General features: G+C 49.6%; 1 protein-coding gene across 2 annotated transcripts in view; it reads left to right on the forward strand.

Moving 5' to 3' along the window:
• The first annotated feature begins 4,290 nt into the window (after window positions 1-4,290).
• The window catches only part of ZER1 (zyg-11 related cell cycle regulator), a 30,308-nt gene continuing 14,891 nt past the window's right edge, over window positions 4,291-19,707 (forward strand). For both annotated transcript variants that reach the window (XM_068553103.1, XM_068553104.1), the window contains exons 1-5: window positions 4,291-4,412; window positions 15,599-15,850; window positions 17,164-17,314; window positions 17,543-17,979; window positions 18,292-18,468. In XM_068553103.1, the coding sequence (XP_068409204.1) occupies window positions 15,693-15,850; window positions 17,164-17,314; window positions 17,543-17,979; window positions 18,292-18,468 (923 nt within the window). In that variant the 5' untranslated portion in view covers window positions 4,291-4,412; window positions 15,599-15,692. The remainder of the gene's footprint in view (window positions 4,413-15,598; window positions 15,851-17,163; window positions 17,315-17,542; window positions 17,980-18,291; window positions 18,469-19,707) is intronic.

Consider the following 19,707-nt stretch of genomic DNA (forward strand, 5'->3'; position numbering starts at 1 on the left):
TCTCCAGTTGCAGCGAGCGGGAGCCACTCTTCATCGCGGTGCGCGGGCCTCTCACTGTCGCGGCCTCTCTTGTTGCGGAGCACAGGCTCCAGACGCGCAGGCTCAGTAGTTGTGGCTCACGGGCGTAGCTGCTCCGCGGCATGTGGGATCTTCCCGGACCAGGGCACGAACCCGTGTCCCCTGCACTGGCAGGCGGATTCCTAACCACTGCGCCACCAGGGAAGCCCCCTCCCCTTCAATTTTATGGAAGTTGTGTAGAACTGGTATTATTTGGTATATTTACCCCTTAAGTGGTAGAATTTATGAGAGATTTTTTAAAAATTTTTAATAAATTTATTTTATTGGTGTAGTTGATTTACAATGTTGTGTTAATTTCTGCTGTACAGCAAAGTGATTCAGTTACACACATATATATATATATATACATTCTTTTTCATATTCTTTTTTTAACGTTTATTTTTTATTTATTTTTTCTTATTAGTCATCCATTTTATACACATCAGTGTATACATGTCAATCCCAATCACCCAATTCATCACACCACCACCCCACCGCCCGCCGCTTTCCCCCCTTGGTGTCCATATGATTGTCTTCTACATCTGTGTCTCAATTTCTGCCCTGCAAACCGGTTCATCTGTACCATTTTTCTAGGTTCCACATACATGCGTTAATATATGATATTTGTTTTTCTCTTTCTGCCTTACTTCACTCTGTATGACAGTCTCTAGATCCATCCACGTCTCAACAAATGACCCAATTTCGTTCCTTTTTATGGCTGAGTAATATTCCATTGTATATATGTAACACATCTTCTTTATCCATTCGTCTGTCGGTGGGCATTTAGGTTGCTTCCATGACCTGGCTATTGTAAATAGTGCTGCAATGAACATTGGGGTGCATGTGTCTTTTTGAATTATCGTTTTCTCTGGGTATATGCCCAGTAGTAGGATTGCTGGGTCATATGGTAGTTCTATTTTTAGTTTTTTAGGGAACCTCCATACTGTTCTCCATAGAGGCTGTATCAATTTACATTCCCACCAACAGTGCAAGAGGGTTCCCTTTTCTCCACACCCTCTCCAGCATTTGTTGCTTGTAGATTTTCTGATGATGCCCATTCTAACTGGTGTGAGGTGATACCTCATTGTAGTTTTGATTTGTATTTCTCTAGTAATTAGTGATGTTGAGCATCTTTTCATGTGCTTCTTGGCCATCTGTATGTCTTCTTTGGAGAAATGTCTATTTAGGTCTTCTGCCTAAATTTGTCAACCAAATTCCACCAATAAGAAGATTGTGCAATTACTGGAATACAATGCAACCATTCAAAAGAATTAAACAGGATTATATGATCTGACATAAAAAGTGATAAAAATATGTCACAGAACAATTTGTACAGTATGATCCTATTTATGTTGTTAAATCCATCCTGCATTATGAGTTTACATATACACGTTTATAAATGTATTTTTAACACCTTTATTGGGATATAATTCACATACCGTTTTTTTTCTTTTTTCTTTTTTTTGGTCTTCATTGTTGTGTGCGGGCTTTCTCTAGTTGTGCCGAGCGGGGGCTACTCTTTGTTGTGATGCGCGGGCTTCTCATTGCAGTGGCTTCTCTTGTTGGGGAGCACGGGCTCTAGGCATGTGGGCTCAGTAGTTGTGGCTCGCAGGCTCTAGAGCGCAGGCTCAGTAGTTGTGGCGCACAGGCTTAGTTGCTCCGCAGAATGTGGGATCTTCCCGGACCAGGGCTCAAACCTGTGTCCCCTGCATTGGCAGGAGGATTCTTAACCACTGCGCCACCAGGGAAGCCCCGCACATACAATACATTTAGAGCATACATTTAAAGTGAACAATTCACTGTTTCTCAGAATAGCCACAGAGCTGTACATATACAACTATCATCCATCAACCATGCAATGATCATCACCACCTAATTTTAGATCATTTTCATTACCCCAGAAAGAAACCCTGTACCCATTAGCAGTAATTCTTTTTTCCCCACCCCCTCAGCCCTAGGCAACCACTAATCTACTTTCTGTCTCTATAGATTTGTGTATTCTGGACATAGGAATATAATCATAAATGTATCATCTTTTGTGACTGGTATCTTTCATTTAGCATGTTTTCAAGTTCCATGCATATTGTAGCATGTATCACTACTTCATTCCTTTTTCTCGCCAAATAATATTCCATTGTATGACTATATTATTCCATATCATATTCATTCACCAGTTGAAGGACATTTGGGTTATTTCCACTTCTTGTCTATTATGAATAATGGTGCTGTGAAAATTTTCTCTTGGGTATATACTTAGAAGTGGAATTGCAAGGTTATATGATAAGTCTATGTTTAACTTTTTTGAAGAACTGCCAAACTGTTTTCCAAAGCTGCTGCACCATTTTAAATTCCCATCGGCAAAGTAGGAGGGTTCCCATTTCTCCACATCCTGGCCAATACTTGTTATTGTCTATCTCTTTGATCGTATCCATCCTAGGATATGAAGTTGTATCTCTTTGAGGTTTTGATTTACATTTCCCTGATGACTAATGATGTTGAGTATCTTTTCCTGTGTTTCTTGGCCATTTGCATATCTTCTTTGGAGAAATGTCTAGTCAGCTCTTTTGCTTATTTTACATTAGGTTACTTGTCTTTTTATTATTTAGTCATAAATTCTTTATATAGTCTGGATTACTAGTTCTTTACCAGATATGTGATTTGCAAATATCTTCTCCCATTCTGTGAGTTGTGTTTTCACTTTCTTTGATGGTGCCCTTTGAAGCACAAAAGTTTTTAATTTTGATGAAATCCAGTTTGTCTATTTTTTTCTCTTGTGCTTATGCTTTTGGTGTCATATCTAAGAAACCATTGCCTAACCCTAAATCACAAAGACTTATGCCTTTATTTTCTCCTAAGAATTTTATAGTTTTAGCTCTTACATATGCATGCATATTTTTAAAGGACTAAGGGGATGGATACTCACCAAACTGTTAAAGAGTGGTCCCCTCTGGGGAAGGGAATGAAATTGGGGTTGGGTTAGGGTTTGAATGGGACTTTTCATTTTTTCCACCATATATTTCTGTATTGTTTGGATTTTTTATTTAAACAAGCACATCTTATTTTGAGAATCCAAAATCAAAAGACTTTTTAAAGGATTCAAAATTGTACAAACATGCTTACACATAGTCAAAGACTAAAAGATACTGTGCAGAACGAAAACATCCACAGAACTAGTTATTAGAATTAGGAGGAGGGTCGTGTCAAGAAAGGGTTCCTCAAGAAAACAGCATCTAAACTTAGACCAGAACGACGAGGAGTGTGTGCTGGATACAGATGGGAGCAAGAAAAGTGTTTAGTAGGGAAGAAATTATTTCAGCCTATGGAAGAGAAGAGGATCATTAAAAGGACCAAAAATGCTTTAAACTGTCTGGATTGGAGAATGAAAGCGTGGGGGGGGGGGTTGTGCAAATAAAGGGAGAGGGTGGGGAGAGAGCCGGGGGACAGATCATCCTTGTCTACCTTAAGGGTTATAAGCAGCGGGGTGCCCTGGTCAGATTTATTGGTTTTGGAAAATTCACTGTCGAACTGTGGAGAGAATCAGGGGAGGGAGCAGGGAGTTCTGTTAGGAGGCTGTTGCAGAAATCCAGAGGAGAAATGATGGTGGACAGAGTCGGGCACTACTGGCGGAGGAGGGGAGGGGCTGGTTTGAGAGATCCTTAGGACTTGGCGACTGGAAGAGGAGCTGAGGGAAACGCAGGGGCCAAGGCCGACTCCCCATTTCCCAGGTGACAACCGTGTTGCCTGGAGGGCGCATTAACTAGCTGGAGAAGTAGCAGCGCGTTTGGGGGGGGGAAGATGGTGACCGCTTTTGGACGCGTGGGTGCGAGCTACCTGCAGATAAGCCAGGGATAGATGTTCCATAGGGTGCTGGATGTCGGGGCTGGCGCTGGAGGCAAGTCCATGCTGACGAGGAAGGTGGAGTCAGTCCGCCCTTAACCATTCCCTGGACTCCGGGAAACCGCAAGCCAGAACGGGCCCGGAAGCCGGTCTCACCGAGCGGGTCCTCCCCAGCTCCCCCAGCCCAGCGAGAGCCCGTGAGAAGCGCGCTGAGGACTGGGGTGGGGACCAACCGCTCCCTCCTCCAACCGCAGACCCAGCCGGTGTCCGGGAGGGGAGCCCCCGCGGGGCTCCGGAACCTTCGGCCGCCGCCGCCCGCGTTCGCCGCGGGACCCATCGGGGGAACCCGTTAGCTGTTGCTAAGGGGCGGCCCCGGAAGTGACGCGCCCCGGGTTTGTTGACAGCGGAGGCGGCGGCGGCTGCAGGCTGCGAGCCGTAGGAGCCGGATCGGGGGAGGGGCCGGGCCCCGGAGCCAGCACCCGGCGTCCCTCAGCCCCGCCCGCCGCCCTAAGGGCAAGGTAATGGCCACGGAGTCCCCCCGGCGCGACCCCCATCCCGCCTCGGGCTCCGGTCCCTGGGATCCCAAGCTCCGCCCCCTCCGACCCCCGTCTTCCGCAGACCCCGGCCCTAGCCTGACGATATCCCATGCCTCCCCAGCATCTCCCGGGCCGCATCCTCCGCTCCTCCTCTCCGAGGAAGCATCCCGTCCGCTCCCGGGGCCAAGGGATATCTCTGCGTCCTCCCCCCTTCCCTTCTTGCCTCCGGTGCCTCACTATCGCCGCTGCAACCATTTGCAAAGGTCCATCTCGGCCGGTGGTGGGAGGACTCCCTTCTCTACCCCTGCTGCCAGGTCTGAGAAACATGCCTTTAAAAGTGAGCACCCTTCCTCCAGAAGGAAAATGACGCCCTGTCGCATGCCCCTACAAAATGGGGGATAGATGCAGGGCTGAAAGAGGCAGCCTCTGACCCTCCTACCTGTTGGATGAGCTTAAGTTTCCCCAAAGCAGTGCTTGAAAGCTCAGGGATGACAAGGCGCGGGGAAATCCAACAGGGTGGCAAAGGGATGGGATGGTAGCAAACCTAAGGGCCAAGGGAGCCTGATAGGTGAGTTGAAAGTGAAACTGACTGCTGGCTGCTGTAGCTCTGTGGGTGGAACTTGACTTGGCTGCTTTTTGGCCCAAGGAGTCCAAGACTTCCAGTCTTTGTGCCTGTCAGCACATTTGATTTTTCAATCAGAGGGGGAATGCCTGATGCCCCCATGGAAAAATCACCCCCTATGATCTTTTCCACAGAATGTTTCTCTTCAGGGTTCAAACTGGTTAGAATGAGCACTGATGACAGCTTTGAAAAGGGTCACAGGAGAGTGTACTTAGGGCAGGAGGTGGTTGCCAGTGGTGAGGGGGTCTCTCTGTTTCAGTTCACTAGTTCATTCAGCAAATCAGAAATATATGTAAGGTGGAGAAAAATATGTGTAGGGTGGAGAAAAATAGAGCAGGATGGGCCACGGTAAGTGCCAGAGAGTGGGGTTGCCCTTTTTATAGAGGGTGGTCAGAGAAGGGTTCTAATAAGGTGATATCTGAGCAAAGCCCTGAAGGGAGGGAGGGAGCAAGCCATGCAGCAAGCGCAAAGGTCCTGAGGTGGTATATCTGATGATTTTAAAAAACAGCAGGAGGACAGTAGGGCTGGAGCAGAGTGAAGGAGAGGAAGAGTGGTTGACAAGGAAGTCAGAGAAGAGTAGGGGCCAGATATTGGTGGGGAGGATATCAGGGGCTGTTCATGTGATGTAGGGTCACAGGGTGTCTAATGGGGCACCCTTTCAGAACTGTATTAATTTGAAGTGTCTGGTGGTCAGAGAAAATACAGATTTGTTCTAGATGACAAATGGACATTGTGCTCTGGCCTGGCATTGTAAGTCCCCTTTCTCCACCTTTATAATGGCCACTGATGGAATAAATTTTAAAAGGACAGCCATAGAACACTGTAGTTAAATCTGGTCATGCCACTTGCTTTTTGGTTGTGAGAACTTGGGCAAGTCAAGCAGCCAAGTCGAGTACCACCCACAGAGCTATAGTAGCTAGCAGTCAGTTTCACTTTCAACTCACCTTTTCCCACCTCAACGTCCTCATCTGTAAAAATAGGATTGTTGGGCTAAATGAGAGGTCATGCACTGAAGCGCTTAGTGCATTATTTAGCACATATTAAATCCTCAGGACATTGAAGGTATGCCGATGGCAGTGACAATGGTGAGGAAATATTTGCATGTGTCTACCTCAAAGCCTTTCTTTTTAGCACCAGCTGATGATGATATCACCAGCTGTTGGCTGCCTCCCTGAACTAGTAGAATTTTGGAGAACAGTGGAGAGACAAAGTGGAAACTTGCTGTCACCCCTCAGTGGGAACAGTGGTTGCACATCACTGTCATGGTGGCTTGGTCCTGTCTTTTTTCACACCAGTGGAAGGTTATGGGGGCTTTTTTTTTTTTTAAAGAGCAAGCAAATCCCTATTCTGCCATATAATATAGGCTAAATGATGGTGTTGAAATAAATATGACATGGAGACGGGTTGGGAAGGGCAGTATATGTTGGCTCTGTTTGTGTGGTTGGGTTGTGTGTGGCGGATTTGCTGGAGACTGTTGATCCTAGATGTGCCCAGCAGAGGCTGAGATTTTGCAGCCTGCCTTATAGGGAGTGGAACAATGGTTGCTCTCTCTCCTCAACCCCCAAGCCTGGACTATGTCATCAGGCCTGGGTCATAAGCTGAGCAGGGCAGCTGGGCCAGAGGATTTGAAAATGAAAAGTCAGAGCACACCAACGCTGAGAGCCAGGGTGCTGGAGCCGGTTGTTGGGGGTAGAAGTGCGGACTAGTCATCTGGGGAGCTGGGTTCAAGCCCAGCTCTGCTCTGGTTCACTGTGTGAACTTGGGCAAGTCCTATCCCCTGTCTGCGCCTCAGTTTTCCTATCTCTACACTAACTGAAGGCTACTGGGAGGATGAAAGAGTTCGGTGCATTCTAAAGCTCTCTACAAAGGTTAAAAACAGTTCTTGTTATCATTAGCACCACCAGGATTCTGCGACTTGTTTTTGGGCAGAGGGCTTCAGTACCTCAGCTGTTCTTGACCCCCGAAATGCGAGTTCAGAGACCCCTGTTGGATCATTTACTTTGACACCAACATCCTATATCTGGTTCAATCACTGAAGCTGCTTTTCCAGCTTCAGAAATGAACAGAAGGATCTCTCCAAGCATTATTCTTAGGAAATCACTCCATAATTATTGGTTACCACATTCTTGCCATTACTTCATGGCATCTGCTCAGCAACCCCATGTGGTAGGTTTGCAACCCATTGACAGATAAGGACCCTGATGAATATTGAGGCTGGTAAATATTGCCTGGGGACCTCATGGAGCTGAGGCTCCTTCACCTGCAACCAACCAGTCATGCACTCACTGTGTCATGGAGACCCCATGGGTCACACTAGGTCTTGTCTTCAGGAAGATTCTAGCCCTGTGGTCAAAAAATGATATATGCCTGTAGAATAGTTACCGGTGATGCCCGATCATCTATGCTCAGTGCCCAGGACCCTCCAGGTTGTAAGCAGGCAAAGGCTCATGCCGCAGAAGGGAGACCTGAGGCTTGGAGAAACAGTTCCTGCCCATAGCATAATGGTGGAGAGAGCCAGGCACTTACTGGGGGACTTGGGCACATCATTACACATCTTTGAACCATAGTTTCTTCATCTGGAAAACAAAAGAGTATGTCCTTATAGGTTATTTGTGGCTTCAATGAAAACATGCATGGAAAGCTCAAAATTCTGGGTCTCAAACTAATGAATACATGTATACATACTGATATGTACATATAGACCCTTGTACATATACATAGTCTGTGACCGGTTACGTCACCACTGAGTCTCAGCTGCCTCATCTGTAAGTTGTCGATTATAATTCCTGCCTCGTGTAGTTGTTGGGAGAATTAAGTGAGTTAATGCATGTGGAGTACTTAGCAGAGTCCTTGGAATACGGTGCTCAGTATGGCTGTGATCACTGACTGCCGGCCTGGAACCCAGGTATCCCCAAGGCCCTCTGCCTCCAAGTGACACCAGTGAGGGGCGATGCGCATTCCCCCCTCATATCTTCCTAATGTAACCCACCCTGCAGATTAGTCTGTGCAGGTCAGTGACCCCCTGGGATGCCCTCAGATCCTCAGCTGCACCCCTGCCCCCAGGGGGCCCCTGGCACTTGCCCTGGCTCCCTTCACATCAGCCTTCCACCCCCAATATCTGGCCTGTGATCCGCTCCCTCCTGGAAAGCTTCCAGCCTCTGTAAATAGGATATTTGTTTGGGTTTTCCCCCCAGCTCCTGGGTTAATATTTCACAGGGTGGGTGCCGCTCCAAGGCTCAGAGCTTCTGGCTCCCCCAGCCAACAGAGAGGCTGGGGGTCAGGACACTCGTGGCGTCCCATGCTCCCTTCTCTGGACCTCACATTCTCTTCCCCCTACATTGGATAGACAGAAGACTGGATGGTTTGGTGAGAAGCATGGGTTTGGTTTAGGTTTGGATTGTGTCCCACTCTTGTTAGTTGTGTGATTTTATTTATTTATTTATTTTTGGCTGTGTTGGGTCTTCACTGCTGAGCGTGGGCTTTCTCTAGTTGCGGCGAGTAAGGGCTACTTTTCGTTGCGGTGTGTAGGCTTCTCATTGCGGTGGATTCTCTTGTTGCGGAGCACGGGCTCTAGGCACGCGGGCTTCAGTAGTTGTGGCACACAGGCTCAGTAGTTGTGGCTCGTGGGCTCTAGAGCACAGGCTCAGCAGTTGTGGCGCACGGGCTTAGTTGCTCCGCGGCATGTGGGATCTTCCCAGACCAGGTCTCGAACCCGTGTCCCCTGCATTGGCAGGAGGATTCTTAACCACTGCACCACCAGGGAAGTCCCTAGTTGTGTGATTTTAGACAAGCCTCAGTGTCTTCGTCAGAAAACGGGGTAACAATCTCTACCTCACGGTTTTTTAGTGTGATAACTCAGGCAAGAACAAACCTTTATTCTGTTACATGCCAGGCACAGGCCTGGCCCTGAGGATCCAGGAGTGTGGAAGCGGAAAGTGCTCTTGTCCTCCTGGAGCTTGTGGGCTGGGGGAGGGGTCGTTAGACAGATTGTTATATAAATGATGAATTAGCCGCAAGCACAGGATCCTAGGGAATGTCGTCTGTTGGTTAAGTTAGAGACTACATGAAATAAACCCCTTAAGGAGCTCAGACTGGAAACAGCCAACTTGGAGGTGTCTGCTGCTATTCGCTCTCCACTGCTGCCCACCCCCAGGATGTCATAGCTCCTGGTGGATCCAGGCAAGAGACGGGATGGAGAAAGACACAGGGTTCTTCTTACTGTGTGCTCTTCTGTCATAATCAGAGTTCCCTCCATCTCGCATTGCCAGAATCCCAGATGGCTGGTGCCTGCCACGAGAATGAGAAACCTTAGGGGCTGGGCATGGGGTGGGTAGAGATGGCCACCTCTGGCCGGTGCCAGGCTGCAGCTGGAAGGGGCCCAAGTGGCAGTGTGCTCCGGCCCCCAGGCCTCCAGCCTTGGTGCCAAGACAGATGGCTCCTTCCTCCTCCAGCTCACGCCAGCCCCCTGCAGCGGGGTCAGCACCGCGAAAACGTGGTTAGCAGATCTGTGCCACCTGCCCGGTATCTTTTGGAGGCTTTTGGTGATCTTGGCAGCTGACAAGGTGGTGTTTCTTCCACCTGCGGAGCAGGGTTAGGGCAGAGTGGCTACCTGGGTGACTGGGCTCATCCTGCAGAAAGGGCAAAGCCCCTGGCAGCTCTCGCATCCATAGTGGTGAGGGTTCCACTGTGGCCACTGGGTGCCCAGCACTGTCCTGGGCATGGTGGGCAGGGGGAATCTGAGAGCGTGCCTTGCCTCCCAGGTTCCCTGCATGTGCTGCAACCCTACAACGTGTCAGGCCCACATGGGGTGTGCAGCCCCTTGTTCAGCCAATAGTCGTGGTATTGGGCCCATGGTGCCAGTGTCCCACACCCTCTGCCCTTTCAGCCTGTGAGCATCTTATCCTTCTTCCTGGAACGCCTTTCCCTTCTCTCCCCGCCACTGGAGTGAACTATGACTCATCTTTTGGGTCGCTGCTGAAATGTCACTTCCAAGGACTCCTGCCCTGACTCCCCAGTCCAGGGCAGGTCCCCTGGCATGGGCACCCAGAGTCCCAGGTCCCACCCTCTCCTTCAGAGCACTGGGCCCAGTTACGTGGCGTGGGTTTGTGTGCTTCTTAGGTGGAGATCTGTCTCGCTCCAGAGCCAGTGTGCTCCACGAGGACAAAGACCTTGTCTGGTTTCGCTCACCCTTGGACCTACGGTGCTCAATAGACAGTAACCCTGGGCTAAGTACAGGGATGATGTCAGAGGAGACAGCCCGGTTCCTGCCCTCGTGCAGCTGGCCGTCTGGCAGGGAAGCTGGATAATTAAAACAGCATCAGTCCCAAATGTTAGTTGTTATGGTAGGGCCTATGGGGGCACACAGCAAGAGCACCCTGGCGGGTCAGGGAAGGCTTCCTGGAGGAAGTGACACTAAGGCCTGAGGGTGCATAGACATCAGCTGAGTCAAGAGGAGAGTTCAAAGGTAGTGTGGGCTGGAGTGGTTGGGAGATGCTTCCTGGAAGAGGGACATGAATGTGTTTGGGGGGTTGGGGGCAGTATTTAGAACAGAAAGTGGATGACCAAAGGTCCGAAGGTGACCTTGTGCTTCTGGCGTATTGCCAGTACAACGAAGGAGGCCAGTTCAGCTGGAGTAGGGAGTGGTGAGTAGGCCGCAGAGCTGGTTCCACTTCTGGAAGCCCTGAATGACTGCTTGAAGAGATTGGACTTGGCAGTTTCCAGCAGGGTGCGTCTCCCTGCCAGCGGTGCTCCTTCTGGGTCAAGATCTGAAAGTGAGTGCAGGCAAAGGAAGGCCATGCCCAGGGTCCAGGCAGCCTGTTTCTTGTGCTTTTCCTCGAGGGTGTCACGGCACCACTGGGACAGCTGGCACAGTGGGCCTCGTGGCAGGAGACCCAGGCCTGAGAAGCAAGGGCCTGGAGCTGGGCAGGAACAGACCTTGCTCTAGGGCCCAGGGCAGGTGAGGTGGGAGAAAGGGATGATGATGATGAAAGCTGCCTTTTAGTGAGCAGTTACTATGTGCCAGGCACCACGCTAAGCCCTTTCTGTATTGTTCCGTGTTATCTGCACACAGTGTTCTCTGTTTTAGAGAAGAAACTGAGGCACAGAGGTGAAGACGCTTGCCCAAGTTCACCAGCTCTTAAGCAGCAGGGCTGAGACTTGGAGCTGGGTTGGCCTGGCTCCAGAGCTCTTAGAGCACGGTCACCAGTGAGTGGTGCTGCCAGAATTTAGAACTGGCCATTGCAAAGGGCACAGCGTTCTGTGGCCGCCCACTCGGTTTCCTGAGCAGCCTGGAAGGCTCACATGTGGACTAGGAGGCTCCAAGCAGCCAGGGGCAAACTGAACTCCTGCATAACCCTCCAAGAGATGAGGTTCACATGCCAGTTTGGACAGAGTAGCCCCTCTTTCTGAGCTTGAGTTTCCTCATCTGTAAGCTGGGCTCATAACCACCATTTGTTGTGCACTGAGTCATCTCAAGCTTGAGATGAGGCATTTTCCCAACAGCCCTGTGAAGTGGGGATTGTTGTCCCCATTTTCCAGGTGAGGAAACTGAGGTCCAGAGAGGTTAAGTAATACACCTGTGAATTGTGGAACTGGATTGAAACATAGATCTGTCTAACCTAGAGCCTTCACTTAAAAGAAAAAAAAGCAATAGCTATTGAAGGATAATATAGATAAGGAAAGGACCACAAAGCATGAGCAGACAGTTTGATGAATTTCCACAGGTGTACACACCTGTCCCAGCCCTCCCAGAGGCCCCCCCTGCCACTTTCTAATTACTGCCTCCCTGCAAAGGTAATCACCACCCTTACTTCTAACACCATAGATTCATTTTGCCTATTTTTTCCCCTTTCTGATGTAAACTCTCATAGGAAAATGGTTTGGGACTAATTCCTGACTCAGGTCTATAAATGGTGGATTGTTTTCTATCTTGTTCACTCAACTTGAATGTGAAGGTTCAGTTTTCATTCTCTCCTAGCCACTTATTGTAGCTGAGGATGCATAGTCAGTTAGATTGTTACTTAGCTGAACCCCGAATTCCTTTTAAACGTGGACCTCTTTGGTGTCCAGGCCATTTTCTTAACTTTTTGTTGGATGGCAATATACATTTTAAAAAGTGCACACGTCATAATATACAGCTCCCTGAATATTCACAGAGTGCACATGCCTGTACGCCCAGCACTCAGATAAGGGACTAGAAGCTTCTTAGCTCCGACCCAAACCCCCAAAGCAACCACAGTCCTGACTTCTGCCACCACAGATTAGATTTTCCTGGTTTTTGTTTGTTTGTTAGTTTTTTTGCCGTGCCACCCGGCATACAGGATCTTAGTTCCTTAACCAGGGATCGAACCCATGCCCCCTGCAGTGGAAGCGTGCAGTCCTAACCACTGGACCACTGGGAAGTCCCAGATTTTCCTGTTTTTTAACTTAAGGGAGTAAAACATAAATGGATTCATTCAGTATATGAGTATACACTCTTTTGCGTCTGGCTTCTTTCACTAAACATTGTGAGGTTCATCCGAGCTGTTTTGAGGTGGTACATTCTCATTGCTGTGTAGTGTTCCATTGGTGAGTGGACCGTAATATTCATTCTCACGTCAGTGGACATTTAGGTTCTGTTCTATTAGGAATAGTGCTGCTGTGGACATTTTGTCTGTGTCTTTTCGGGAACGTTTATATGCATTGCTGGTGGGTGTACATCTGGTAGTGGAGCTGCTGAACACTGAACGTGTGTGTTTGTACAGCTTTAGTAGATAGTGTCACACAGTATTCCAGTTACACTCCCAGTTTACACCAATCCACACTCCCACCAGCAGTGTGGGTAACTTCCCCTCGTGCCATAGCTTCACTATAACACAAGCTGGGTGTTGCCTGTATTACTGTTGTTTCCAATGGAGCCTTTCTGGTGGCTGCAAAATGGTATCTCATTATGGTTTTCCTTTCCTTTACGCTTATTGTCCATTTCTTTATCCTTTATGAAATGCCTGTTCAAGTCCTTTGCCTATTTTTTAACTGGATGCTATGTCCTGATCTGTAGAAGTTGTTTATATATTCTGAATACAAGCCTTTTGTTGGATATATTATTGGAAACGTCTTCCAATAATAAACGGCTTGCCTTTTCTCTTTCTTTTTTTTTCCTATTTTTATAAATTTATTTATTTATTTATTTTTGGCTGCGTTGGGTCTTTGTTGCCCAGTTGCGGCGAGCGGGGGCTACTCTTCGTTGCAGTGTGTGGCCTTCTCATTGCGGTGGCTTCTCTTGTTGCGGAGCCTGGGCTCTAGGTGCATGGGCTTCAGTAGTTGTGGCACGCGGGCTCAGTAGTTGTGGCTCGCGGGCTCTAGAGCACAGGCTCAGTAGTTGTGGCGCACAGGCTTAGTTGCTCCACGGCACGTGGGATCTTCCCAGACCAGGGCTCGAACCCGTGTCCCCTGCACTGGCAGGTGGATTCTTAACCACTGCACCACCAGGGAAGTCCCTTGCCTTTTCTCTTTCTTAATGGTACCTTTTGATGAAAAGAATATTAAATTTCGAGGCAGTCCAATTTATCAGTTTCTCTCTATGGTTTTTTTGTGACCTATTTAAGAAATTATTGCCTACTCTAAAATCATAAAGATATACTCCTATGTTTTCTTCTAGAAACCTATCGTTTTACCTTTCACGTACAGGTCTGTGGTCCATGTCAAATTAATTTTTGTGTGTGTATGAACGAAGGTTCTGCACTTCAGTACATATCAGTTTATCATTTTTCCCTTATGAGTCCTACTTAAGAAAGCTTTACCTATCTCAAGGTCATGAAGGTAGTAGGAGGCTTCACTTTTTTTTTATTGAGGTATAGTTCATGTACAATATTATATGTTACAGGTGTACAACATACTGATTCACAATTTTAAAGGTTACACTTCATTTATAGTTACTATAAAATATTGGCTATATTCCCTATGTTGTACAATATATCCTTATAGACTATTTATTTTATATATGATAGTTTGTACCTCTTACTCCCCTACCCCTGTCTTGCCCCTCCCCCTTCCCTCTCCCCACTGGTAACTACTAGTTTGTTCTCTATTTCTGTGAGTCTGTTTCTTTTTTGTTATATTCACTAGTTTGTTCTATTTTTTAGATTCCACATGTAAGTGATATCATACAGTATTTGTGTTTCTCTATCTGATGAGACCTTACTTTTTTTTAAAAAAATATTTATTTATTTATTTGGCTGTGCTGGGTCTGATTTGCAATGCACGGGATCTTCATTGCCTCATGTGGGATCTTTAGTTGCAGCATGCAGGATCTAGTTCCCTGACCAGGGATCAAACCCAGGCCCCCAGCATTGGGAGCACAGAATCTTAACCACTGGACCACCAGGGAAGTCCCAAGACCTTACTTTTTAAATAACAGTTTTATTGAGCTGTAATTCCTATGCCATACAGTTCATCTATTTAAAGTAGACAATTCAGTGGGTTTCGGGGATATTCACAGAGTTGTGCAACCATCACCACAGTCAATTTTAGAACATTTTCTTCCCCCAAAAAAGAAACCCACAGCCATTAGCAGTCACTCCCCATCCCCGCCCCCCACAACCTCTTAGCCCCAGGCAACCACTAATGTACTTCTGTCTCTGTAGGTTTGCCTGTTCTGGCTAAACATTTCATACAAATGGAATCATAAAATATGTGGCCTTTTGTGACTGGTTTCTTTCACTTAGCATAATGTTTTTAAGGTGCGGTGTTGTAGCGTGTGTCAGTACTTCATTCCTGTTATTGCTAAATAAGATTTCATTACATGGCTATACCATGTTTTTGTGTCTATCCGTTTATCAGTTGATGGGCATTTGATTTGTTTCCATTTTGACTATTATGGATAATACCACTATGTACAACTTTTATGTGGAAGTATATTTTCATTGCTCTCGTGAGGAGCCTTCATTCTTAATCATATACAGTGAGATTCAGTGATGACGTGTCTTTAAAGCACTGGCACATACTAAGCGTACTAAGCGTTCAAACAGTGACAGCTATATACAGGTTTTTTATATATATATATATATATATATATATATATATATATATATATACACACACACACAGCAACGGACACCACAATTTAGCTGTTAACGAAAGACCCTGTAGGGAGTTCCCTGGCGGTCCAGTGGTTAGGACTCGGCGCTTTCAATGCTGTAGCCCGGGTTCAATCCCTGGTCAGGGAACTAAGATCCCACAAGCCGTGAGGTGCGGCCAAAAAAAAAAAAGAAAGCCCCTGTAATCCCCACCCAAGCACTGGGGTCCCCAACACACACATCTGCCCACAGACATTGGGAGGTCATCGAAATGCTCAGACATTTCATGCTCTTTGCAGGTCAAATCACACGTAGGTGGTAGCACAGCAGGGCAGGGAAGGGAGGAATCAGGAGTCCTGGGCCCTGACCCTGCTAAGCTGCTAATTTGTATTTGCCATCCAGGGGCCTCAGCTTTTCTGCTAGAGAGTGGACGTAGGGCAGCTGGTAGTTTGGCCCTTATGCGTGGCTCACTTAGCTTCTTTCCCGTTCCCCAGGCTGTGGCTCAGCCAATGATCCTGTGAGTGTCAGGGAGTCACCATTGCCCCTGGGGGCCCCTGTCCCGGAGTGGCCCACCTGTCTGCTCCCAGCATGGCGTCAGACACCCCTGAGTCCCTGATGGCCCTCTGCACCGACTTCTGCCTGCGCAACCTGGATGGCACCTTGGGCTACCTGCTGGACAAGGAGACTCTGCGGCTCCATCCAGACATCTTCCTGCCCAGTGAGATCTGTGACCGGCTCGTCAACGAGTGAGCAGGCATGGGGCTGGGGCAGGGGCCTGAGCCTCAGCATGAGTGTGTGTGGAGAGATTGGGAGCATTGTGTGTGCCCCCCCGTGGGGATGTGCACACACGTGGGTATCCGTGGGTGCAAGAGAACACTGGCCCCTCCATAACCGTAAAGTTGTAATTGTGCATGTTGGTATGTGTGTGGAGGGGGGCGCACGTGAAGGAATGTGTTTGCACACACGTGGGCTTCTGCAGCACAGGGTAGGTTTGAGTGTGAAACTGCAGGTATGCATTACACCTATGAGAGGGTGTAGAAACCTCTCACATAATATAAATGAAGGAGTTATATGCTGTCCTGTGTGTGTGTTTGTGTGTGTGTGCACACGCGTGTGTGTACACACATGATGCACCTGTGCCTGTGAACACGTGTCTGTGTGTGAACCTGAATACATACATATTTATGCACCAATGCCAGAATAATGGACCCCTGAGCAGGGATCAGATCATTCAGAAAATCTCTATGTGGCTTCTCCGAGGGACTCCCCACTAATAGAGGCTCCTAGAAGGATGATATACAGGCCTGACTGCTGGGAGTTCGGTCCAGATGCCCAGAGGGAAATTGTTAGACCAGACAGTCGCATATAAAAGTGGGAACCTGGGTGTGACCTGAGAGCCCAACTTGTAAAAATGTTCTGAGCATCTAATGTGGGTCAGGCACTAGATTGGACACTGCAGAGCAGAGTTGTCCATTTTACAGGTGAAGGAACTGAGGTCTGGGGAATTTCAGTTACTCGTGTGAAGTTGCCCAGGTAGTGAACAGCCAAGCCAGGATGGTGTTTGACTCCACAGCCTTTTCCACCTGACCAGGATCCTTGCAGCTGCTGGTATCTCAACAGAGTTTTACCGAGCGCTTGCTCTGTACCCAGCTGGGAACTCCAAACCCCTCGGCTCAGTCTTCCTGTTGGACAGGGTTCTGGGAAGGGCTGATCAAGGAGTCAGAAGCTGGCTTAAAGAAGATGGGGAGTGTGGACGTGTATGTTTGTTATAGAAGCGTCTACAGTTTGGCGGGTAAGAGCTTGGGATTCGCCATCGATAGAGGCCCCTTTATCACCAGTTGGTCTGCCTTTGGACTCCTGGTTCCTGGGGCCACCCTTAATCTCATCTGTAGCGTAGTCAGGATCCCACCAGGTGCTGTGAGGAAGAGGAGGAGGAGGAGGAGATGGAGGTTGCTGCCGGGGTGATCAGGGAAGGCTTCAGAGGAAGGGGAGGGCTTGTGCTGGGCCTTGAAGGGAGGATGAGGGTCCCTGCCCTGAGCCAGGCTTCCTTCCCTCCCAGGTATGTGGAGCTGGTCAATGCCGCCTGCAACTTTGAGCCGCACGAGAGCTTCTTCAGCCTCTTCTCGGACCCCCGCAGCACCCGCCTCACCCGAATCCACCTCCGCGAGGACCTGGTGCAGGACCAGGACCTGGAAGCCATTCGCAAGCAGGTGAGACCTGGTCACCAGGCACCGGGGATGGCCAGGGGAGGCCACCCTGAGACGGTCAGGCGGAGTTGGGGCAGGACGGGTCACCTCCAGCCCAGGAATCCTGAGGCGCCGCCAGGGCTCTCCCCCTTGTGCAGACCCCTCCCCAAGCCCCACGTGTGGCCCAGGGCCAGGCCTAGGCTGGTTGGGGTGTGGGTGCAGAGGTGATAACGGGGCTGTGCCTGCCGCCAGGACCTGGTGGAGCTGTACCTGACCAACTGCGAGAAGCTGTCCGCCAAGAGCCTGCAGACGCTGAGGAGCTTCAGCCACACCCTGGTGTCCCTGAGCCTGTTCGGCTGCGCGAACATCTTCTACGAGGAGGAGAACCCGGGGGGCTGTGAAGACGAGTGCCTCGTCAACCCCACCTGTCAGGTGCTGGTCAAGGACTTCACCTTCGAGGGCTTTAGCCGCCTGCGCTTCCTCAACCTGGGCCGCATGATCGATGGGGTCCCCGTGGAGTCCCTGCTGCGGCCGCTCAACTCGCTGGCCGCCTTGGACCTCTCGGGCATCCAGACGAGCGACGCGGCCTTCCTAACCCAGTGGAAAGACAGCCTGGTGTCCCTCGTGCTCTACAACATGGACCTGTCGGACGACCACATCCGTGTCATTGTCCAGTTGCACAAGCTGCGGTGAGCTGCGAGCCCAGAGCTCGCCGGGTGGGGGTGGGGAGGTGGGGGTTGTCAGTCCCAGAAGATTCCTGAGCCCCCGGCCAGGCAGAAGGTGGGGATAGAAGAGACAGTCCCCTTCCTTAAACCCACTGTTTTGGTCTGATCGGGGCTGTTAAGGGCACCTGGGTCCCAGCACGTTTTTTCCCAGAACGCCCTGGAGTGGTTGTAACAGGGATGGGCCCGCCCCTGCCATGGACTGAAACAGCAGGGGTCTACGAGGCAGCCCCAGTCTGTGTCCAGCTCCTGACCTGTGCCCCCAACTCCAATCTCCAGACACCTGGACATCTCCCGAGACCGCCTCTCCAGCTACTACAAGTTCAAGCTGACTCGCAAGGTGCTGAGCCTCTTTGTGCAGAAGCTGGGGAACCTGATGTCCCTGGACATCTCTGGCCACATGATCCTGGAGAACTGCAGCATCTCCAAGATGGACGAGGATGCAGGACAGACCAGGTGGGGACCCACCTGCCATGTTTGCTAGCAGGGTATCATTCAACAGGCATTGACCAAGTGCCCCTCTGTCAAGTGCTGTCCTGGATGCTGGACAGAAAGAAACAAATTAGGCCCCCCTGAGTCGGTGTGAGCTCGTGGGGACAGACGGGTCATTATTAGGGCTGCACAGGGCTCTGGGGTTGCCCTGAGGGTCAGGAAGGAGGGAGGAGGAGGAATGGCACCCAGGCTGTGCAGAAAGCTCATTCTGAGTTTGCCAGAGGAAGGGTGTTCTAGCAGAGGAAACAGCATGTGCAAAGGCTGGAGGTACCGCACGGGGAGTGACTGGGAGATTATGGCGCTCAGACTGGCTGGAGCTGGTGTGGTGGTATTAAGGCAAGGCCAGCATACCCGCCACTCATCAGGTGTTGCGGCAGACAGGCTGGTCCCCAGGTTCGTTGTTTGGAGGAGAGAGCTGATTCAAACCCATCCAGCTGTCACTGGCCGTAAGCCCTCTCCCCGACCGGAATGGAGTGGGGTTTGGTTGACGGGCATTTCCCTTCATGACTGTTGGGGGAACCTAAAGGTGACACGTCCTCACTAGAGTGGCAGATAGGATTCTCCAAAGATGACTGCAACAGTATCTCCTGTCCCACGTGTTCTCTACAGTGTGACCTTGTCACCCTCCCACCCTCCCATCAAGAGGTGGGGTCTATATCCATCCCCTGCCTTTTTTTTTTTTAAAGATTGATTGATTGATTGATTGATTGATTGATTGATTGCTATGTTGGGTCTTCGTTTCTATGCTAGGGCCTTCTCTAGTTGCGGCAAGCGGGGGCCACTCTTCATCGCGGTGCGCGGGCCTCTCACTATCGTGGCCTCTCTTGTTGCGGAGCACAGGCTCCAGACGCGCAGGCTCAGTAGTTGTGGCTCACGGGCCTAGTTGCTCCGCAGCATGTGGGATCTTCCCAGACCAGGGCTCGAACCCAGGTCCCCTGCATTAGCAGGCAGATTCTCAACCACTGTGCCACCAGGGAAGCCCTATTCCCTGCCTTTAAAAAAAAAAAAAAAATGGGACTTCTCTGCTTCCCTGGTGGCGCAGTGGATAAGAATCCGCCTGCCAATGCAGAGGACATGGGTTTGAGCCCTGGTCTGGGAAGACCCCACGTGCCGCGGAGCAACTAAGCCTGTGCGCCACAACTGCTGGGCCTGCGCTCTAGAGCCCGTGTGTCACAACTACTGAGCCTGTGTGCCGCAACTACT

The sequence above is a fragment of the Eschrichtius robustus genome, chromosome 10 (assembly GCF_028021215.1).
Source record: "Eschrichtius robustus isolate mEscRob2 chromosome 10, mEscRob2.pri, whole genome shotgun sequence".
NCBI lineage: Eukaryota > Metazoa > Chordata > Mammalia > Artiodactyla > Eschrichtiidae > Eschrichtius > Eschrichtius robustus.